Raw genomic sequence first — 22,391 nt, forward strand, 5'->3', positions numbered from 1 at the left:
ATTATCATTAGTCGATGTCGTTAAATCGTGCATAGTGTAAGCCCCCTTATTTTCAAAAGTTGGTTCCACCCCGGGTATGAATGATTTTGAGAGAGAGAGAGAGAGAGAGAGAGAGAGAGAGAGAGAGAGAGAGAGAGAGAGAGAGAGAGAGAGATTTGTTACATTTTTAGGCGTGAGTTGGGGTCTTTTTCTTTCATAAAACTACGGTCTTTTGCTTTCATTATATACATCACCAATACAACTACCTAATTTTCACTTACTACCGATGTGGAACAAATTTTCCTTAGAAATTCCTCGTTTCTTTAATAAACCCTTAAAGCCAACACTATCGTTTCTTGATTATACCCAAAACAACTAATTGCAATAATATAACAAAATCAAGATTCATTTCATATCACAAATGACAAAACTATTTCTTGATTGTTGTACCCAAAACAATCAAAAGTTCCAAGTCAAGAGCTTTACAATTGTTTCAACTATAGAAAAGGGTACAACATTAGACTCATGTATAACCTAAAACATATCTAAAAATCAACAAGTACCCTGTTAGTTTTCACTTATTCCCCAAAATACCCTTCTTCCATCCTAAACCACAATTTCTTTACTTCAATTCAGGCCATGTTTTCGCTGCTCTGTGAAATCTTTTAGAACCATCAGCAACAGGCTGTCACCTGTACATTCTCTGATTCCTTGTATCATATCACGTCTAGAGATTTTATGTTCCTGTAAAATCATACCAATCACCATTAAAACGAATCCATAATTTTATGAAAAAGATATAATTTGAATTTGTTAGCACTTACAATGTAACTGCGACGATACTGTGTGATCTCCTTCATGGATTTAGGAGGCAGAATCTTGGAAAGTGCTGCAATGAGTTCTGGAATTGGGATCCATGGGGAAACGGGTTTCTGAATTCGAACTCCATCTGATTGAGATCCTGAATCATATATAAAATTGTGTATATAAATCAATCGAGGTTCATCGAATCATGAAATTGACTATTGAATCATGAGACTGTTGAGGTGACTTACTGTTCACGTTTGAAGGTTTCGATGGTGTCTTGAAGCTGACGACGAATTCTGGCAATATGTGAGTGTTCATCTGATTACTCCATACGATGAACTTTTTAGGGGAAACCAAATCGTCGACTCCCGACTGAAAATTCTCTGAACTCGGGTGGCATTGCGTAGAAGAAGGATTCACAAGCTCCAATTTACCCAATATCACTCGGCACAGCAGAAGGTGTTTTACCCCATCTTCATCGACAATTGCAGACTCCACACTGTTGATATATATAATAGATTAATAAAATGAAAGAGTTAGAGGAAGAAGAACATGAATTAAAATCAACCGACCTTTCAAGTGGGGAATGATCAGGAGATAGAACAACGCCATGACTAAAAGAGCCGTTCTTTTGAATATTCTCATGGCCAAATCCGTGCAGAATGATGTTGTGAATTTCATCTTTTGAAGCACCAAACCAAGCATACTTGATATTAGCCACACCTTCATTTTTAATCTCCACAGCTTTTGAGAAAATCTGGAAGCTCCTCAGTCTAGCTTGGGTAATCGCACTGGTATTGAACAGATTCCTATGGATGTTTTGAATTTGAGCCTTAACCCCATGAACATCCAATCTCGATATGAACTTTTTCTCGATAATCCCGTACATTTTTTCACTCTCATCCAATCGAACCAATCCTTCTGGTTGAATCCTGGTATGTTCGACGATTCTACTTCCGGAGATAACACTTTCACAATCAGAAATAGATGAGGAATCATCCTCATCTTCCGAGCTCCCCCCAGAAACGGAGTCTTCTGTAATCGGACGACGGATTTCATCGTCACCACCAAAACTCGAGGAGGTTCCTTCATCATCGCCTACCAATCTCGGATCCATGGCAGCCGGCAACAATTGCAACATTGTTTAAAAACTAAGCAATCAAATTATAATTTCCTACCTTCAACTCAATGCATGTAACCAAAGAACAAATTACAACCGATACAATCGGACTATCCTAAATTCCTAATAATCAAACAGTATTTAATCAAGGAGAATCTCTTTCGCTTGGATAAAACGCTGGGTATATACCACGATAGAAAATCAAAAGAAGAATCTACGATTCGAAAACGTTAAACAAACTCAGTGAATCAAAACAAGAAGATATGTGTATGTGTATGTATACTGTATGTGTGTATGCATTCACGCATGTCGGTATGTATAAAGCCGAGGAAGAAGACAAATTTAAATCCCCGAAGGTGATAATTTTGGTAAACGCTTAGTAGAAGAGGAAACAATAGGCACGCCAATGGATTATGTTGAGGAAGAAACGACCGACTCAGAAATATCCATAAACAGAGAGAGGCCGAGGCAGTGCGGCGGAAACTGGTGGCGGTGTCACCGGTTTTAAGGGGGAGAGGGTCGGTTAAGAAATCCTCTCTCCCACGGAATTGCCCACCATTTCATTTTGTTCTGTACTCTTGGGGTTTCTTGGGCAAGTGGACACGTGAATTAAGTCGGTTTTTATTCTAATAATTAATAATTCATGTTTTCCACTTTCCTTATCTTATATTTCTACTTAATTAAACGATAACACTTAAACGTGTTTAATCTTAAAACTTGTTGGCTTCTAAAATACCGAGATATGTTTCGCATAATACTAATAATATTTTAGAAGATTTGGACCCAGAAACTCTTATATGAAATTTCACTTTTTAACTACCAAATTTGCATCCTTGGGGCATCTATACATATTTATAGGATTAATAACAAGGTTATTTTTAACATAGATTGAGTTTTTTTTTTTTTTTTATAATTAATACTAGTAAAGGATATATTTAGAAGAGTTTTAGAATAACTCAATAAACCGGTTGAAATCTTAATATAAATAATTTTTTTTTAATTATTTATAAGCTACATTTTACTTTATCAAACATAACAATTTATAAAAATTTAAAAAAGCAAAATAGATGACGTTCAACCACAACCTATGTCTAAAATTTTCAATTAAGGAAAACCTTGGGTCGACACTTGTATCATGGGCACCATTGTCTCCCTTAATTATTTGTTAAAGAATCACACAAAATATTTATGGCACGCGTATAAATTTAAGAGTTTATGGTTTTTGATTTAATTGGTAAACAATAGTACCTAACATGTTAAATGCATTTTCATAAATGCAAAAAAGTCAATCAAGAAAGAAATGCATATGCTTGTTAACAACAATTATCACTGAATACTTGTGGTTTTCATTTGTCGATCAAATGCCATGCCTTTTTGCTTCATTTTGTTTCTATCAAGTGTCATTATATGGCATGAATTTTATCATATAGTCACACGCATTTAATTTGCTTGAAGCGGTTGGTTATTGTATTGATGTAAAACATTTTTCGTTTTCTTAATGATATGTTTGTTATAAGATTTGTAACACATGATTTGTGAACAGAAAACTATGTTTTGTCAATATAATATGTAAAATCATATTAGCATGTATATCGATTTTCAAAATAACATATGAAACTCACATCCATACTTAAATCCGGTTTGCTGTTCTTGACACTTACTTTTTTTTTTACCTTAGAAGCTATAACAACAAACTTTTGGTATAATCAACTCAATAATTTAAAATCGAAAATGTTTCTTACTATACTAAGTCAATCGATCAATATAACATTTCATTAAACATAATAGAATCTTGCCCCATAATAGATTTATGAGTCATTTACTTTTCAAAATCACCCCATGCCTTAGATAACTGAGAAAACACAAATGCATCAAACGACATAGATTAAAAGCTCAAAACTGAAAACTAGAAAGTAAAAGTTGAAAACTTTCAGTGAAGGTTTTGAGAGCTTTTAATGATATTTTAGAGTTTGTTTTAAGAAAAAACCTGTATCAAAGAAAAAATTATAAGGAGTAGCTTTTAGTTTTTTATATAATCTTATATTTTAAAAAGTTTACAGTAAAATTTCTGAATATTTCCACACAAATAAAAAATAAAACTTCCAACTATCAATCATGTCCAAAAGTTTTTTGTTGTAAAATAAAAGCTTTAAACTAATACTCTCAAACGATATTTTTCATTTAAAAAAATAAAAGCTAAAAACTTTCGAAAATTAGTTGCCAAACACCAATGTTTCCTCTAAACTTGTGGCTTACGTTTATAACAGTTAACAAATGTTGTTTGTGTTTGTTTCGTGATGACTTTACTAACACATATCCCTTGGACTTTAACACTATAAATACATTTTTCATACTCGCCTTTATCCATGTATATAATGGCTTAGGTCGACACATTTTTTCCTTTATAGACTTGTTATACGGCTTTTTGAAAAATCAAGAGTCACCTCGATTTAATGACTATTAATCTATTAAGCTAAATCTACATATCTTTTTTATTATTATTCGGGAAATTTTCCATATACACAAAAACATACCTTTATTTAACTTTGTACTACAAAATACTTTTTAAGATAATAATTTATTTATGTAAATTATTATAATCAAATATAAGATGTAGTTACATAAACTAAAAATTGAATTATAACAACCAGATTTCTTGTATAATTAAATTCATAACATATTTTAAAATTGAATTCAAAACGTTTCACTATATAATTTTCCGATACATTGAAGTCGGTCATGTATTCTTTTAATATATAAAAATAAAAAGATTCCACTACAATACAAGATGATACGTGCGACAATTTCATCCAAAATTTTAATATAAAACAATAATCAATGTCGGCCAATTAATAACGCATAAAATATCTACAAAATACCATTTTTGCTACAAATCAGAACATCGAGGACCGAACCAGAACTTAACAAGAATAAAGGGGTAGAATACGTAAAAATAATAAATACTGAACTTCTCGGAGCCTCTCGCACCCAAATCGCGAATAATACCCCACCAGTGACGCATGTTATTCTTTGTAGACACTTCTAAATGTTTATAATAAAAAAATTCTCTCATTTAGATCATTTGATATAAAAGTTACAATAAATCAATAATCATACTACTTATTTAATACATAAGATACGTTACAAATAATTTAAAATTATTGTGTTAAACCAAAATAATAATTAATAAATTATCCCAAAAATATAAAAAAGTAAAGAAACACAAAAGAGTTGAATTTTCAATTAGCTGGCTGGCTCATATCTACACACACAATCGTATATGTTCCCTTTAATCAACTTTTCAGCCAACCGTTGATTCTTCACCATCGCAAGCTACAAAAAATAAATAAATAAAAAATCACAAACATATTACTTTGAAAATCTACACAATTATAGCAATCTCATCCTAACAAAAAAAAACGTACACAATGCTATAATATTACCTTGAGAGCATCACAAACAAACCGAGCATTAAAGTTGGTATGTAAAGATCGCCCCATACCTTCCAAAATGACCTGAAAAATACAAAAAGTTCACAATAAAAACTCGTTTGCAATATAGAATTTTGAAGAAAAAAGAAATCCAGGTCAGCATACCAGGTCAGCATCTTTGGCAAGAGCAGCTAGGTCAGAGCTGACCTGTCTCAAGTCAATGCATGGACTCCCACAGCCATTTTCAACCACCATTAATGGAGTTGAAGATGATTTCTCTCTTGGACTATCTTGAATACTGATCATTGCATCCATAAGTAGGCCACCAGCTTCAGCAGCTCCACGAAGAATGTCACAGTGCTGTTTGTTTTAACAATTTTTGCTTCATTATAATATTCTTTTTTTTTTAAAAAAAAAACGATGTTTTAAAAGATTTGTTTAAAAAAAAAGTTTATAAAACCTTGGCAGCCTCGGCTACAATTTCCGGAAGTTCCATTGCAGTTACATCGTTTAGCGCCGGAAGAGAATTTGCAACAAGCACAACCTGAAAAAAAGAATCAATAAATAAATAACTTGTCGTCTTTTATGGGTATTTATGTCATTTCACATCTTTTTTTCTACATTGACCAATGCCAATTGTAAAAAAAAAAAAATTCTGCAAAAAGGTTATTCTTCCAGCAATCCCAATGCTGGCCCACATAGGTGACTCGGCATATGACTATATTTATCAACAACCCAAACCAACGCAATATTTTTTAATTGAAAAAAAAAAAAAAAAACATTCTTTCTCCTCCACATACACAACGCAACGATTTCAATTTTTGTTAGTTTACAAGCAACCCAACATGATCTTTCATTAGAAAATGTTTTTTTTATTTATTATCAACTATAATTATTATTGAGTTTATTTTAAAATATATCAAAGATTTATGTACTTTTATTATTTTATATTTCAAATATATAAGAAATATATTTTAAAAAAAAAAACATATATGGAAATATATCAATATTGTTCTCTATTTGTAAAGAAAATTCTTTTACATATTTTAGTGTGTTTTATTTTCTTTAATGAAGATAAAGTTTGATTAATAATCAAATAATTATGTAAAAAAAATAATTTAACCTAACCAATGTATGTATGACACATGGAGGAGAGAAGGAGCCGAATTTTTACTATTTTCTTTTTTGTCTTGTATTAAAAATTGGTTGGATCATGTTGCTAATAAATTAAATGCCAGTCAGCATTGGAATTAAAACTCCCACACTGCAGCTGTTGAGACTCAAACCCTTGACCAACTTTGACCAACTCACTTCAGTTCCACGGCGCAAAAGTTCACGGGCCAATGGAAGCATGCCCAGAACAACATCCGCGCCCGCATTGTCCACAAAAAGTAAAGCCCGTTTATGACGTGGCGGTTTATTCTCCCCAAAACCCATTCTTTCCTTAAACGCATCAAAATTGTCCACCTAAAATATAAATATATAAAAAAAAAAATGAATTTTTTTTATTTGTTAAAAAAGATTATGTAATGTGAAGTGAATAATTAATTGTTGGAAAAAAAAGACTTGCCCTCCAAGGTCTTTGCATTTTTTTGCGACTCATTCTATAGATTTCAATAATAGTTCCTTTGTGATAAAGATCAACACAAGCACGAGATCCCCAATCAAATATGTTTGCAGCAAGAACGCCTTCTATTAATGTTAGTAATCTTGTTTCCTGAAAATCAAACAATGTTTGCATCAAGATTCATGAAAAGATTGTATTTCTATAAGGAGTTTGTGTTAATTATGTAATTCTTTTTTCCTTTTAAATGGTGTTATAACTTATACCTCACTCATACTATCAAGCTCCATTAGAAGGTCAGGCAAGACAGCAAGTGATGCCTCGTTTTCTCTGCCATAAGAAAATGAAATTTTACATGGGTTTAAAGAAAAATAAAAAAAATTATATACATAATAGTATAATTACCTTTGTTTTATAGTGCTATATGCATCAAAAAAGTTGAATTCTCTCAAGCATTCTTCTCTCAACTCAAGCAGATTTGCTAGCCCTAATTTTCCATAAGCAGCAGGCTCCTCCATTAACCTGTAATCAGTTGTAAAATACAACAAGTTTGAAAAAAAAAACTATGCGAAAAGATCCAAGCTTTTGAAACTTAGTTTTTATATTGTTGTAATTTTCCCAAATTAGATAATCTTTTTATGGAATTTAGTCTTACCTTGCCAAATGTGCAGAAAAAGCACGAGCAAATGCATCACCTCTTCTTCTTGCATCATCTGTTCCACCTTCACTTGCCACTGCCTGTAAATTTTCTAACAACTTTAGAGGTAGTGTTTGGTAGGAGGGAATGGAATGGTTCATTCCATTGGAATGAAAATGAAACTGTTCATTTTGCCTAGTGGAATGGAATGTGATTCCTTTCTGTTTGTTAATAGTGTTTGTTTCATTTAATCATGGTATGGAAAGAAAGTTTGTAATATATAACCCATTTACCTTATCAACAAGATCTGGTAAATGATCAGACAACACTGTGAACCAATATCTGCAACAAAACAAATATCCAAATCAACAAAAAAAAAGAACAATAACCCTTTTATCTCATTGACCCAAATAAAAACTTAAAAACTTACTGAAGCTCATTGGGTTCTGCAAGATCAATAGTGTTGGGTTCATAGCTGCAAACAAGATGAATCTTTAATCATTCAAACATGTAGTTATGTAGATACTAATTTATGGAAGCAAATGAACATATAAACATATAAAATAGTAGTGATTTGCATACGTTTTAGGATCAGCCAACAAGGGGAAGACTTCTAATGAGGGAACAAGATGAAGAACACCAACATTTAAATTACTTTCATCAGAACGAAGGGTGTCTCCTTTTGATGATGGAGCTTCAAATCCACCTAAACCAGTAGTTCTTGGAGAAGCCATTGGAACAGGAGCAGTTATTTTAGTTCCTTTACGTACAAATTTCTCCATCCATGATATCTGCAATAAGTTATAAATACAATATTAGGTCAATAAAGTAGTAACCTTTAGCTCTAAAAGAATAAACAATAATATCTAATATTTCGAACTAAGTTATCATGCAAAGTCAGAGAAACACATAGATCAAAAGGTTATGACTACATGAACAATATGAACATTTATTTATATACCAAAGTGATGAAATGCAACTTGAATATTCCAAATCCAGTTGAATTAGTTCAGGATTTAATAAAGTTGGCAGATGAACAAAATGCTAAAATATAAAGCATTTTGACTTTTTAACCTAAATCTCAGTCACTTCTGAATGCATGTTGTAACTTTCTTTTAATATTGGAAACTGACAATGGTATATAAAACTAATAAGAAAGAGTGACCACACATTTAAAACCATTTCATTTTGGATTTCATAAGCAATACATACATAAATGGGCATTATATCACAAAGATTTTCATCATTACAACAGGATTACAATACTTTCTGATGTGCCAATGTAACATAAATAACTCTACACAGTTTCTTCAAAGCATTGAATATGACACTAATTTTATTGCAAAACAAATTCATGCAAAACCCATACATGATCTTTCCTATTTCTATTTTACACAAGAGATACATATTAAAAGCAGATACAAGATAGAATTGCCAATCAAGTTACACATTTTTCTCTCTCTGATTGCTATATACAAGATCTGGACCTTTGTATCCACCCTTCAAAAGCCATAAAACATGCTCACATCACATATAAGGACATTAGTTACCCAATTTGCATCAATCTTGACACTAAATGTTTATTATAAATCACAACTCATTCTGCTTTATGTTAAGTTATCAACTGACCTAAAAAGATTAACAAGTTGAGAATGAGTCGAATAATGTATGCAGTTATTAAAATATTAAATCATTAAAGACTCAAAGACTAATGATAGCATGTTGTTTGATCATATAACTCATATTATGTTTGTTGACCATATACTTGCCTTCTCATTTAAATCCCCAAGTGGAGGCCCATGGATCTTTCCTCCAGTATATGGAGCACCCATTGGAAATCTTTCCACCAATTGATGAACCATTAAATCATCTAATCCATGCTTTTCATAACTCATAAATGCACCTAAGGCTCCTAAAAAACCTTCATGGCGCAAAAACATAGCTTGTGCCCCTCCTTTTGACCTAATTAAAAAAAAAAGAATAAGATCAAAACAAAATTTTCTTAAATCCTTTTGCTAAAAACTTAAAATCAAATGTCTAATGGAAAAAGATTGTAATCCTTACCAAAATTGAATGGCAAAAGAAATTGTGTCCATGGTATAAGCATGACCCCTTATGAAAAATCCTCCAAAAAATATCCGTTTAATTCCAAGTTGCAATGCAGTTAAATAAGATATCTACATAAATCAAATCGAAATCAGATTCACAATATACATTCTCCATTATCTTCTTTGATATTACATATGCTAAGGACTTATGCACAGGTATTAATCAACTATGAAAAATGGTTTTATTATTGGATTTAAAGGAAACACATGTTTCATCAAAGACAAAATCACTATCACATCATACCTGGCCTATATTGTAAGAAATCATTCGGAGAAGAGAGAGAGAAATGTCTTCAGGTCTATAGTCTTCAATCTCCTTGTTCTCTGAAATTGCTTTACCAAAACTGGAAGCAATTGTTGATGCAGAAAGTCCAATCTGAGATGATGTAACAGATCAAAGGGTAATCAAGTCAAAGGAGTGAAAAAGTTATAAACTTTATTTATACGTTTCATAAAAAGACATAACATTTACCTTTGAGTAATCTAATCCCCCATAAATGTCCCCAACAAGCATATCTACTGAGCTATTATCTCCCCTTTGACTCAACTCCAAAAGCTCATCAAAACTGAAAGAACAACGTTATTGTTACAAGATTAGTCAAAGTGGAGAGTCAAAGAGTTGACCAAAGTGGTCAAATAAGAGTAACCTCTTGCACTTAGTCAACAGTCTCCCTAAGCCCCAGTATGTCCCACCACCTACATTGGTCCCACTAACTCTCTGAAACTTCCCATCTCCATCAACCTACATAAATGCAAAATACTTAATAAAAAAGATCAAAAGAATCAAAAAAGAACAGAAAAAAAAAAAAAGTACCTTTATCATGCTAACACCAGATCCGATATTAACAAGAAGATATGGATACAAATCATTATGGTCTATCTGCACAAACTCTTTATGACCTTCTTTATGGGTGAAGGCTTCATGTCGAATCGCCTACATAAAATTTAGTTTTTTTTTTTTAAAACCTAATTAACATATGCATGGATTTATTAAATTTATTCATGAAAAAGAATAGAATAGAAAAAAAAAAAGCACCTTTAGTAAAAAATTTGCACCAGCTACAAGACAATCCATCTCATCTTCTTTTTCAATGCTAACTCCGAGTTTTTCTTTGAATAAATCAGCAAACTTGTATGCCCCACCACCTGTAGCCTTTTCAAAACATTATAATAAGTTAATAGGTAGAAAAAGTGAAGCAGGATACATATGTAAAATGATTAAAGCTATAAAAATATATAAAGATGGAAGCATTAAACATTGATGAAAAAAACGTGTGTGTACCTTGATTACTGCATTGTCGTTGTCTAACCAATGTTTATATCAATATTCATATCATACATGATAGAAAAAAATATATATAAGTTTAATTAGATGAAAAGTATAAGTGAAATGAATAGAAATAATAAGGAAAGAGTAACAAAAGAATTGCACCTCCTCTGTGAAGTTGTTTTGAGTGGATGAAATCTAAACATTCATTAATTTTAGCTGTTTCAAATTTCACAAAATGCAGCCTCCCTCCAAGGATAGGAAAGCTCCTCCTGTTACCATTTATAACTCCAAATCTCTCCTTCATGGACTTCTTTCTTTTGTCATTGACTAATCTATCCTCATGTCTTGAAAAATAAACTAACTTGATGAGAGAGCCTGATGCAAAGTCGTTGAGATTAGATAATATTTACAACTACAAAGGCATTCAAGAAACACAGAAAATAAAAAAGGTCTTTTTTTCATAAAGAACAAAGAGGAATCTTGTAAAATTACAACTAATTGATGGAAACTGAACTAAGAGAAGAAAACTTACCTCCAATGTCTAATGCCAAATGTGATATATCATCAGATTGATTAGGCAAAAGAATGGTGGGATCTCTTTCTTCAAAATTCCCTTGAATGGCTGCTCCACTAAGATCAAGCTGTGGCCTTGAACTTGATCTGTGAATTGAATTTGCAACAGGTGGAACCATTTCTTTTCCTGTATCTTCTCCCTCTTCTGAGTTACTTTTCTCATTTATGTTCTTGGTTTCTTCATTTATATTCATTGCTAAATTCAATGTTATCACTTTCTCCACCTAACCACCTCCTAAACAGGTCAATATCAAATTGGATTCCTCCATTACTTCAATTCATATACAGACAGACAATTCAGAAATAAATTATTCAGAAATCCACACATACGAAGGCACCAAAGAGGTAAAACCAAACGAACGCACAAACAACAATCAATAAATGTTTAACATTAAATACAGTATACCATATCACATTATCGATACAAAATTTATCATACCCACATGGGAATTAATAATATAACTACAAGTTCAGCTAATAATTGTAAAAACTAATAAATAATGAGCCCCTGATATGGACTTTTTCGAATTTCGATTAACTGGAATCACTGTACCCTTTTTCTTTCTATAAAATTCAAGACCAACCCAATAAATTGTGCGGTTTTAAGCGACTGACATGAACATTGATCAAAGAATTTAATATGGATCGCTGATTTTAAATGAAAAAAGAAGTGATACCCAGCCAGACACCAGTTTTGGGTGAACTAACGATATGTAATCGAATCAGAAGCAAATAAAGCGGTAGTTGAGAGAACTAACAGATTGAATTTGTTGGGTTCTTGGTAGGAAGATTTTAGGAGTGTGAGAGTTCGACAAGGTTGTTCGTCTATGTCAGCAGCTTTGATCGGTGCTCTATCCCGAAGAGCAGTTCGCCTAACGAAGTACCTCTACAGTTGAGCAAAGTTATTGGATTAGGATCTTCAAAGTGGAAAAATCTACAAATGTGTACTCAAAGACTTGAAAGTAGAAGACGTGAATTACAAAAATGGTCCCTCCACTATTCATAAAATAGATAATGTCATTCTTGTCCCAAAGAAAGTATATAAATTTTAATATAAATACATCCTTAAAAGAAATTGTCGTATACATGTTTAAAGGTGGTACTTAGATGTTAAAAACACCATTACCAAGAAAATGAGGAAGAGGTAAACTTGTTACCATTCCTACATGGCATTTAGTAGGTTTGTTTTTGTCATGTATGTAATTTCATCCATATCTGTTAATAAACATTTCAGTTCTCTGTTTATTAACACCATATAAAACATTTTCCTATCAAACCATTCAATGTGTTCTTGAAACTGAAGAGCAACATCTGAATCTAGGTATAATGGCAATGTCTTTGTACCTTCAAGTAGAATTTAACTACCAAAGAGTATTTGTACGGTACCTTTTTACATGTTCTAAAGGCAAAAAAAGTGATGGGTTTTATTCATAGGAACATCTTATGTGCTCATACAAACCCTAATGCTTGGATCTAGGTTTCTCTATTGTACATGCAATTCATCCAAGACTATAAACCCTAGATCTAATATATAATAATCAATATAACATATGAATTAGGGTTTAGATCATACCTTGATTGTTATATAGTAATAACAATCTCAATTCCTTCTTGTATTGACTTTAGAAAGCTTAGAGTCACAAATGTCACTCCTCTAATGGCTCACAAACACCAAGAGCAAAAGGATGAAGAGGAGAAGAGAAGGAGGCTGCCCAAAACATGTGGAAACCCTAACCAATTAGTTCACCACGTTTTTGGGGCTTAAGGGTTCCTTAAATAGTGAGGCTATTAGGGTTATCTAACAAGGAAACCCTAATTTGGATGCTTAGGCCCTAAGCAACCCATGAACTCCTTTCTTAAAGGCCTTTGGACGATTTCTAATGGGTTTCCCCATAGAATTCGTCCACCCCTTTAATATGGAGTCCATTAGCTCAATATTCAACTATCACACAATTGACAGTTCTAGTCCCTTAAGTTTAATTAATGTCTTTTAGCCACAAACTTAATTCTTATTAATTCTTGACTAATATTAATTAAACAATATGATTTCTCCTTTAATATATTATTCTCATAATATATTAATAAATCATAATTAATTCTTTCTCTCCATAATTCATCCTATCAAGAGACTTTGGTGAAGGCAACCCAAAAGGACCATGCATCATCGGGTCAAGTACATACTAAAATAGTTATGGACTTAGACACTAATCCAACAGTCTCCAACTTGGATAAGTCTAATAACTATTCTGCATATGACTTCAGATCCTGATCTGCAATCGTAGCTTTCCAAAGCCGCTGTCAACTCTGATCTTATCAAATACGCGTGTCCTTAGATAAGGGATCATATATTCCTCCATTCTGGATATCGTATAGACTGAGACATGGATCTAAATCATTCTCTCTGTCTATGTGTTGTTTCCCGAATTCAGATTTATGACGACTGACAACAGACTACAATTGAACACATCAATTTAGTCCCGGCTTGGCCAAGCACTTAGGTGCCATCACTAAATCATCGAGTGGCCCACAAATATCACTTTTATCCTACTTTGAATAAAAGGAACGGATAAACTTTGACTTAATGCTCGCTTGCACTCACTTACCGAATCACACACAACAATATGTTTTATAACACCAAGTTACTGGTGCGTTTACATATTATCAATGTGCAACCGACTCGCAAGATACAACTCACACATCTCGGTTTCAAGAATATAAGATGTTATCGTCTCACCAATTACTCGTGATACTATCCATGAAGTGATCCAAGTGAGCGTGGGTTTAATCCAATGCTCAAATCATATTCATAAGCACTCATGAACGTTGCAGCAAACATTTGCTTATGTCTAATGCTATTTAGACAATCCACACACCAATTCATGACAGTCTTCATTCATATCTACTTCCAACATATGAACGACTGTGGCCCGTTTGAATAATTTGACTGTTCTAAACCAATTAAATTATTCAGGAAGTCAAAACATGCAAAGTGAAACACAAGAATAATACTAATTCTATATGACCTCAAACCTTTGAGTATAAATAAAACACCTTTTATTTATCACAATATCGATTACTCATTATTTGTTGTTTCGGTTAATCGACTTCTTACTTGAATTATTACAACACTCGTCCCATGCTCTTAGCATGCACACAATGTTTACCTACGGTTCTTACTTTGTGAAATAGATCAAATGAACACATTACCAATCATACTCATTTCACAACTCCCAATCCTTTATCATAAGTAAAAGAATATCAAATTCTTGCCACTTATGGAATATGTTAGATTCTAACATTTTATGCAATGATCCTTTCGTAATGTCACTGCACTAAAGTCACAATGACTATTGCCAATGAAATTACAAAGTCCTCTATCGGATATTGTTACAAGACAATTCCATAGATATGATGTCTCTCATTCAAAGTACATTCCTTTGAACATCCTTTTGCATAAAAGTTTCTAATCTAGACATTGATTCTTAATATCCAACTCCCAATATGGAAACGTTTCCATATTTTTCCATATGACAACTCATTCTTAATAGAATCTTTTCTATTCATAATAATGTCGATATGGTCCATCCAATACTATACTTCTAACTACTCACAAGCGACCAATCCTCGGCGAACTTTGGATTGTCCTTTGATAGTTGTTTAATTATTTTAGTCAAAACTGATTCTTGTCCTTTTCCCTCTAAATGCGCTAGACATTTGGAAAATTTTAGAATGGTCAAATATAATAGCATTTGTAATCGATCCTATACCCAAAGCGTGTGGGATACGATGCATAATGTCTTACATAAAGATTTGATACTTTATCAATCTTTTGCCATAATATTTTATGTGCTACGTTCTTATAATTCGAATTATGAAGAGGAATGTCGTAATCATAATCGAAATTTAAGAACACACTATGTATCCTTGACTAAGTTTATTAACATTCCACAACCTAAGCCTTTATAATTGAAATGAAGCATAATATTCTCTCCCTTAGTTATAGCAAAACAACTATTCAACCCTTACAACTTTGCAAAGTATGACTCTTGTTTTCTATAATTAATATTGCTAATTTGAAATACTTGCCATAATAATCATACAATCATAACATTTATGCTCCCACTATCACGATGATTATTATAAACATAACACTTATGCTCCCATTAGCTTTGACATGTATTCAGAAACAACTTAACTTTCAGAAAAACAATATCTATTGAATTTCTTTAAGTTCATATTTCTAATACTCAATGCTTTGATAATCTTTTATCAAGGCTTCTTAAACTTATACACCTTTGCCTTAGATAGCTCATATGTGTGTCTTAAACAATTCAGACTGATTGCCAAATCTCACAATTCGAATCATGGAAAGGGATACCGTAACCATAATCGAATTCGAGAATACAATTTCACAATCACTATCTTCTTAAAATCTTTCTTAGTGAAATCATTTCCTCACAGTCATTTTCATGAAGGAGGGAAACTTATGACACTTAGATTTTAATGGTGTACGTGTTCCTATCCATGCGAATTTGTCCAAAACCAAAGTTTTCGACAAATCCAAACTCTTATGGTCCGAACTTTATGAATCTTGATTTCTTGCCTTATGGTAACACGGCTGCCCACCATGTCTTCCAAGTAGTTAAGCAGCTCACCCTTTCCTATCAATGTACTTTTCATTAATCAAGGTCCTTGCCTTTTATGCATTCAAATGAGAACTCATAGGGCTCACATGCATAATTAACTCAATTGGAACGGTACATAAACAAGATAGTGTCAACACGATAGGTTGTAATCCTCAACTCGTGTGTTAGTGATGATCGATAAGGTTTATTCTTGATTAGTTCTTGAATCCTTTCAAGACCATTAAGACTCCCACTGACTCCTTGACATACAAGATTCTCTTGTCAATAAGCATTTCTTGATAAACAAATATTCAAGAGTTAGTGTAGCTCTTATCAAGACAAAACACTTCATAAATTGGTCCTAGTTGGTCTTTGTCTTATCCAAGACATCACAACTTTCCAATTTCAAATGTTCAAGAATAAGAAAACCTTTTTCCAAATTCTACATTACATGAATGTTATAAACCTTCTTAAGGCTTGTCACTTAATGTCACAATCTTAACTTTAAGACTTGTTATGGAATGAATTATGATTGGTTTCTTGATTTAACCATTTCTTCAATTCTCGATTCCCCTTCTTAGACATACAATTGCACTAAGACTCACTTAGAGGATCAATTGAGATATGGTTCTTAATCATTAAGACCTATCATAAAGCATAAAAGGTACTCTCCCTTCTTCTTAGAACAGAGAAACTTTTATCTTTCTGCCTACTTGATTCCTTTTATTCGTTCTGCTATTGATTTAAACTATTTCAATCAACTAAGAATTATACTTAATCTCATAAGTGTAATCATATTTACTTAACCTTAGAAAATCATGACGAATATCTTTGTTACTCTTGTGGTGGACTTGATCAACACACAACTTTGTGTACTCGATCTCCTAGTCCTTCACTTGACACTTTGTCAACGACTTAGTCCAATTTCCAAATATGAAATTTCTCATTCATCGTGCAACCAAGTTGCATGATTCCAAGTTTCTGTCTAATTGAAACTTGGGCGATGAGAAACTCTCCCTATTTGGTAAATTCTCGACATTTCTACAATTATCATAATTGAGAATCACATCCATTCGTTGTAGAAATATGCAAGCATCAATTTTTCATAACGATTTCATTGCAAGGAAATAAATAAATAAATAAATGAGTCAAACCAAAATTTATTTTATTCATAAAAGCAGCGGAAAACATTTGTCCTTACAATGCAAAATCAACTGAAAAACTATGTAGTCAAATATTCCTAACAATTCTATCATAATTTTCTAAGCTCAAAATTTAATCTTCAAATCCATGCGATCGAGATCCATTTCTTCGTGATTAGATTCATCTTGCTCTTTCATCAAGCTTCCTCTCTTTTTAAGAAAGTTTTTGGGCAAGACAAGAAAGGAACTCGCCCTTTGACACCAAGGGATAAGAGCGGATTGCTGGCGATGACTGATCCTGCAAAACATTCAAATGCAATCTTATCACATCATGTATTAAGAATCAACGAATAGGAACTTAATAGAGTTAGATAGTGGATTTTACCTGAAGCACATTCATACTCTTTGACTCTCCCATCTTCTGGACTCTTCAGGCTCTTAGGGCAGACTCGTATCCAACGCCCTTTCACTTGGCAGCAAACACAGGTCGGTTCTCCTAGAACGTCCTCGAAAGCATAGTTGGTTGACTTTCCCAACAAATACGCTCCATTGCTTTGCCAAATCATTTCTGATTCAGCAGCAATGAGCATGTATGTTAGGTCAATAGGTTTTCGTCATGATCTATCATATAATACTTTCTTTTGAACTCATTATATGATTCGAGAAGTGACTGCAGAACCCAGTTCACAGCCAACTTATCAGGGAATGACGCACCCAACATTATCAACCTATTGATGTGTGATTTCATTCCTAGAACGTGGGCACACACGGGTTTACCATCTTCATGTTTCATTTCCAATAGGGCTTTAGTGACATTGAACCTTTCAATTCTTCGATCTTGTGGGTTAAGGAGAATAATTGGAGGAGGTGGACGAAGTGAAGTATGATTTCTTGTTCCTCGATCAAATCGTGGAATATCATCTTCGTGTGGAATACTTGTTCCACGGGATTTGGGAAGACCATAGTTGTCGAACTTTGACATCTACAAAACGGGAGAAAACGAATTCAAGTTAGTTGATTCATTGAGTCTTTAGTAAATCACCCAAATGAGATACTAAGGCTAGGACCCAACACAATATGCAACAACATAGAAAAGGGATGCCGTAATCTAGTTGCAGAATATTTGAAGGTAAGTGAATGATGATTCACTAATTTCCACCATTAAAAAAAACGAAAAAGAAATTTAAGTTTTAAATCTATGAAAACTCCTAGATCCTTTGAGATTCATTGAACTTTTCAATGGCATGTTTAAATCTCGATATGCCCCTCTAGTTTGTGACTGGGATGCCGAGGATCAAAAAGCGGGTGTGAATAACCATGCAAACTTACATGGTGCCCCCACATGTTACAGTCACCTATTCGATGTGTCGGTAAACCACACACGCTCCACCGAATTATGACAAACATTGAGTCACCCTTTGTTTCCTTTGCTTAGAACCATTTAGTGTGCCGGTAAACCACACACGCTCCACTAACTTCTTCGCAAGGGCACAAAGTGTAATTTCATGGAATTGCATCAATTCACTTTTGCCTAAAGTAACTAAGATTGGGAATTTGTAAAACATTTAGTTACTTTTGTACTTCATTATACTTATAATGGAAGGTTTCTGTCCTATCCTACCCGTTCGGCTAACAACCCTCCACTAGTCAAGAGTGCGGTGGGTAAGAGTGGATACCCATTCAATCGCCATTTTATAGGCAATTTCCTTAAACACCCCTTATAGACCAGCTTCGTGAATGAGGCCTACTAACGGTAAGACTGACTTTTACTCATACATATATATAATGTTAGACTTTTAATGTTATATATAGTATAGGGTGTATTTTACACTTTTAAAATACTAGGTGGTCAAATTTAACAATCATACTTTTAATTCAATTAAATTGTAAACCAAAACTTTATGGATTTATTAAACTTCTTTTAATTATACACCTTAATTAATTAATAAAACCATAAGAGTGTGATTTGAACTTTTCAAAACAATACTAGGGTTTTAGAATTTAACAGTCCTAAATTAAACTTTTAATCAACTTTTAAATTCCAAAACTTGAGGGCAAGTTTTGAAACATTTCAAAACATTAGGGTTTAGAATTTAAATATTTCAAAATCAAACTTTTCAATCAAAATTTAAATTCCAAAACTTGAGGGCAAGTTTTGAAACCTTTTTCAAAACATTAGGGTTTCAACTATTTAAATTTCAAAACAAAACTTTTGAGTTCTAATTTAAACTATAAAACCTAAAGGGATTAATTTGAAACTTTTCCAAACTTTGTCAAGAATATTCTAGATCACATAATTCAAATAAGGCAATTAACTATAATTGGTGGTTATCTAATTAGATCTAGTTCAAATTCTTGCAAGATAATGATCAAATAATTTCCATAACTTAACATTTATCAAATAAGGTAACAATTATCTAATTAGATGACCAAAATCTTTTATTTTGACAAGGATAATCATAAGGAATCAATAAAATTCGAATTTTATTAATTTTAAACAATTATGGTAATTATCCTAAATCAAAATAGGCAAAAATCCCGAAACAGCCTCCTTTTGACGCTCGAACTCGCCGAGTTCCTCTATGGACTCGCCGAGTTGGAGCTACTCGCCGAGTTCATCAGATAGGGGGCCAAAAAAATCGATTTTTGAAGCTTGAACAAATAACCAAGGCATCAATACAATAGAAACCAATCAAGGCTCTGATACCACTGATGGGTTTTATTCATAAGAACATCCTATGTGCTCATACAAACCCTAATGCTTGGATCTAGGTTTGTCTATTGTACATGCAAGTCATCCAAGACTATAAACCCTAGATCTAATATATAATAATCAATATAACATATGAATTAGGGTTTAGATCATACCTTGATTGTTATATAGTAATAACAATCTCAATTCCTTCTTGTATTGACTTTAGAAAGCTTAGAGTCACAAATGTCACTCCTCTAATGGCTCACAAACACCAAGAGCAAAAGGATGAAGAGGAGAAGAGAAGGAGGCTGCCCAAAACGTGTGGAAACCCTAACCAATTAGTTCACCACGTTTTTGGGGCTTAAGGGTTCCTTAAATAGTGAGGCTATTAGGGTTATCTAACAAGGAAACCCTAATTTGGATGCTTAGGCCCTAAGCAACCCATGAACTCCTTTCTTAAAGGCCTTTGGACGATTTCTAATGGGTTTCCCCATAGAATTCGTCCACCCCTTTAATATGGAGTCCATTAGCTCAATATTCAACTATCACACAATTGACAGTTCTAGTCCCTTAAGTTTAATTAATGTCTTTTAGCCACAAACTTAATTCTTATTAATTCTTGACTAATATTAATTAAACAATATGATTTCTCCTTTAATATATTATTCTCATAATATATTAATAAATCATAATTAATTCTTTCTCTCCATAATTCATCCTATCAAGGTGCTTTGGTGAAGGCAACCCAAAAGGACCATGCACCATCGGGTCAAGTACATACTAAAATAGTTATGGACTTAGACACTAATCCAACAAAAACATCTTCCGAGGGATATCTATTTTGTTGGTATGGTGAATAATGCATAACTTTTTTTAAAAGATTAACACAATAAAGGTGTGAGAAGCTTTATTATTGCAAGCATAATATTTGTTTAAAAAATAATTTAAGATTAAATAAAATTGAATTTGATTATCGGGATTAGATATAGGAGTGAGGGATGCAAATTTTTTTACATATATGGCTCACTTTGGGATAGGTTTAGAAGAATGATTTGATGAAGACTAATACGAACAAAGGGAGGTTGCATGTCCAAATGGCCATCAATGTAGTGTTGTGGGTTATGATTATGAAGACATGGTCTCATATATTTTCTCCCCTGATGTTGAACTAAATGAGGAAACAACTTGTATGAAGAAGACAAGCAAGGACTCTTTTTTAGTAAACTTTGTTTTTTAAGAAAAAACCAATCAAGAATCCAACCCAAGAGAAGAACAAGAACAAGAAGAACAACAAATTATTGTACAAGACGAAGTTTTTTATGAAGTATCGGAGAATGAACCAATAGGACAAGATCATTCTATTTCCAATGAGTTTGTATATTGGAAAAAACATAAGTTGGAACTAGGGGTGAGATTTCAAAATCCTAAGCAGATGAAACACATGATTTGTAATTATGTTATTGTAAGTAGTTATCAGTTATGTGGCAAGACGAATGGTACAATAAGACTTTTTAGGTTTGTGTACTTTTAGGTTGTGCGGCTCATTGACTAGTCAGGAACACTCTTTCCAATAAAGTCGTCGATTAGTGAGCATAATTGTGCTAGGAATTTCAAGGTGGTTTTAACAATGAAGTATGCATAGATTGTGAGTCATTACACATAACAAGTATTCCAGAAGCAGAAAATGATTGTAAGGCAGCTTAGACTAGAGGTCCAATAGAAATTTAGAATTGAATTTACTATTGGACATTATAGAAGGGAAAAAACATGTGTTACATTTGATTGGGGTTAATCTAGTTGAACGTTATGCAATGTTATGGTCATATGGTAAGGAATTAGAAGTTAACCCTTGGTTCTACTGTGAAGATGGATGTGAATACTATGTTAAATAAGGAGAATCATTTTATCAAGTTTTATATGTATTTTCAATGAGTGATGCAAGGTTGGATAAAAAGGGATTATGAATATAGATGGTTGCTTTGTAAAGGGTGCTATTTTAGGGAATTACTTTCTGCTATAGGTAGGATGCTAACAACAATATTTTTCCAATAACTTGGGGAGTAGTTTGTGTTGAGATTAAAGAAAACCAGAAGTGGATTTCGGGTAACCTTATTAATGACTTGAAACTAGGTATGGAAACTAGATTGGCTTTAATTTCAGACCAACACAAGGTTAGTAATTTATTAATACGTTGTTTACTTCATTTTAGTGCTAATATATATATATATATATATATATATATATATATATATATATTTCCTAATACATATGTTAAATATGTATAGGGTCTAACTTCAAGTTGTTAAGAATTGTTATTGCCACATGTTGAACATAGGTAATGTGCAAAGCATATTTTAGCCAATTTCAAAAAGAAGTTTTCTGGTGTGCACTATGGAACCCTTTTGGGAAAGCATCTAAGGCAACCATAAAAACTTCATTT

General features: G+C 32.8%; 2 protein-coding genes across 4 annotated transcripts; both read right to left on the reverse strand.

Annotated features, from left to right (window-relative positions):
* Positions 1-369: 369 nt before the first annotated feature.
* LOC111891673 (probable inactive poly [ADP-ribose] polymerase SRO5) lies at positions 370-2,490 on the reverse strand. The gene is made up of 4 exons (XM_023887738.2): positions 1,359-2,490; positions 1,035-1,285; positions 804-940; positions 370-723 (listed from the first exon to the last, which is right to left on the reverse strand). Exons 1-4 carry the CDS (start codon positions 1,925-1,927, stop codon positions 607-609), a joined length of 1,074 nt encoding a protein of 357 aa, XP_023743506.1. The 5' UTR covers positions 1,928-2,490; the 3' UTR covers positions 370-606.
* Positions 2,491-5,006: 2,516 nt separating this feature from the next.
* Positions 5,007-12,415, reverse strand: LOC111891671 (pantothenate kinase 2). Of its 3 annotated transcripts, none has more exons than XM_023887733.3 (23): positions 12,248-12,415; positions 11,449-11,713; positions 11,079-11,291; positions 10,929-10,951; positions 10,683-10,799; positions 10,461-10,580; positions 10,294-10,388; positions 10,119-10,212; positions 9,891-10,022; positions 9,603-9,715; positions 9,308-9,500; positions 8,121-8,329; positions 7,969-8,013; positions 7,832-7,880; positions 7,557-7,639; positions 7,307-7,423; positions 7,168-7,231; positions 6,908-7,054; positions 6,649-6,804; positions 5,798-5,881; positions 5,503-5,697; positions 5,350-5,421; positions 5,007-5,239 (listed from the first exon to the last, which is right to left on the reverse strand). In XM_023887733.3, the coding sequence occupies exons 2-23, from the start codon at positions 11,681-11,683 to the stop codon at positions 5,150-5,152; spliced, it is 2,646 nt and encodes an 881-aa protein (XP_023743501.1). In that variant the 5' UTR covers positions 11,684-11,713; positions 12,248-12,415; the 3' UTR covers positions 5,007-5,149. The 3 variants fall into 3 exon arrangements, with proteins under 3 accessions (XP_023743501.1, XP_023743500.1, XP_023743503.1); XM_023887732.3 differs by having other exon boundaries at positions 11,449-11,724; positions 12,248-12,414; XM_023887735.3 differs by lacking the exons at positions 11,449-11,713; positions 12,248-12,415 and having other exon boundaries at positions 10,683-10,792; positions 11,079-11,255.
* Between the last annotated feature and the right edge of the window lie 9,976 nt (positions 12,416-22,391).

The sequence above is a fragment of the Lactuca sativa genome, chromosome 4 (genome assembly GCF_002870075.4).
Source record: "Lactuca sativa cultivar Salinas chromosome 4, Lsat_Salinas_v11, whole genome shotgun sequence".
Lineage (NCBI taxonomy): Eukaryota > Viridiplantae > Streptophyta > Magnoliopsida > Asterales > Asteraceae > Lactuca > Lactuca sativa.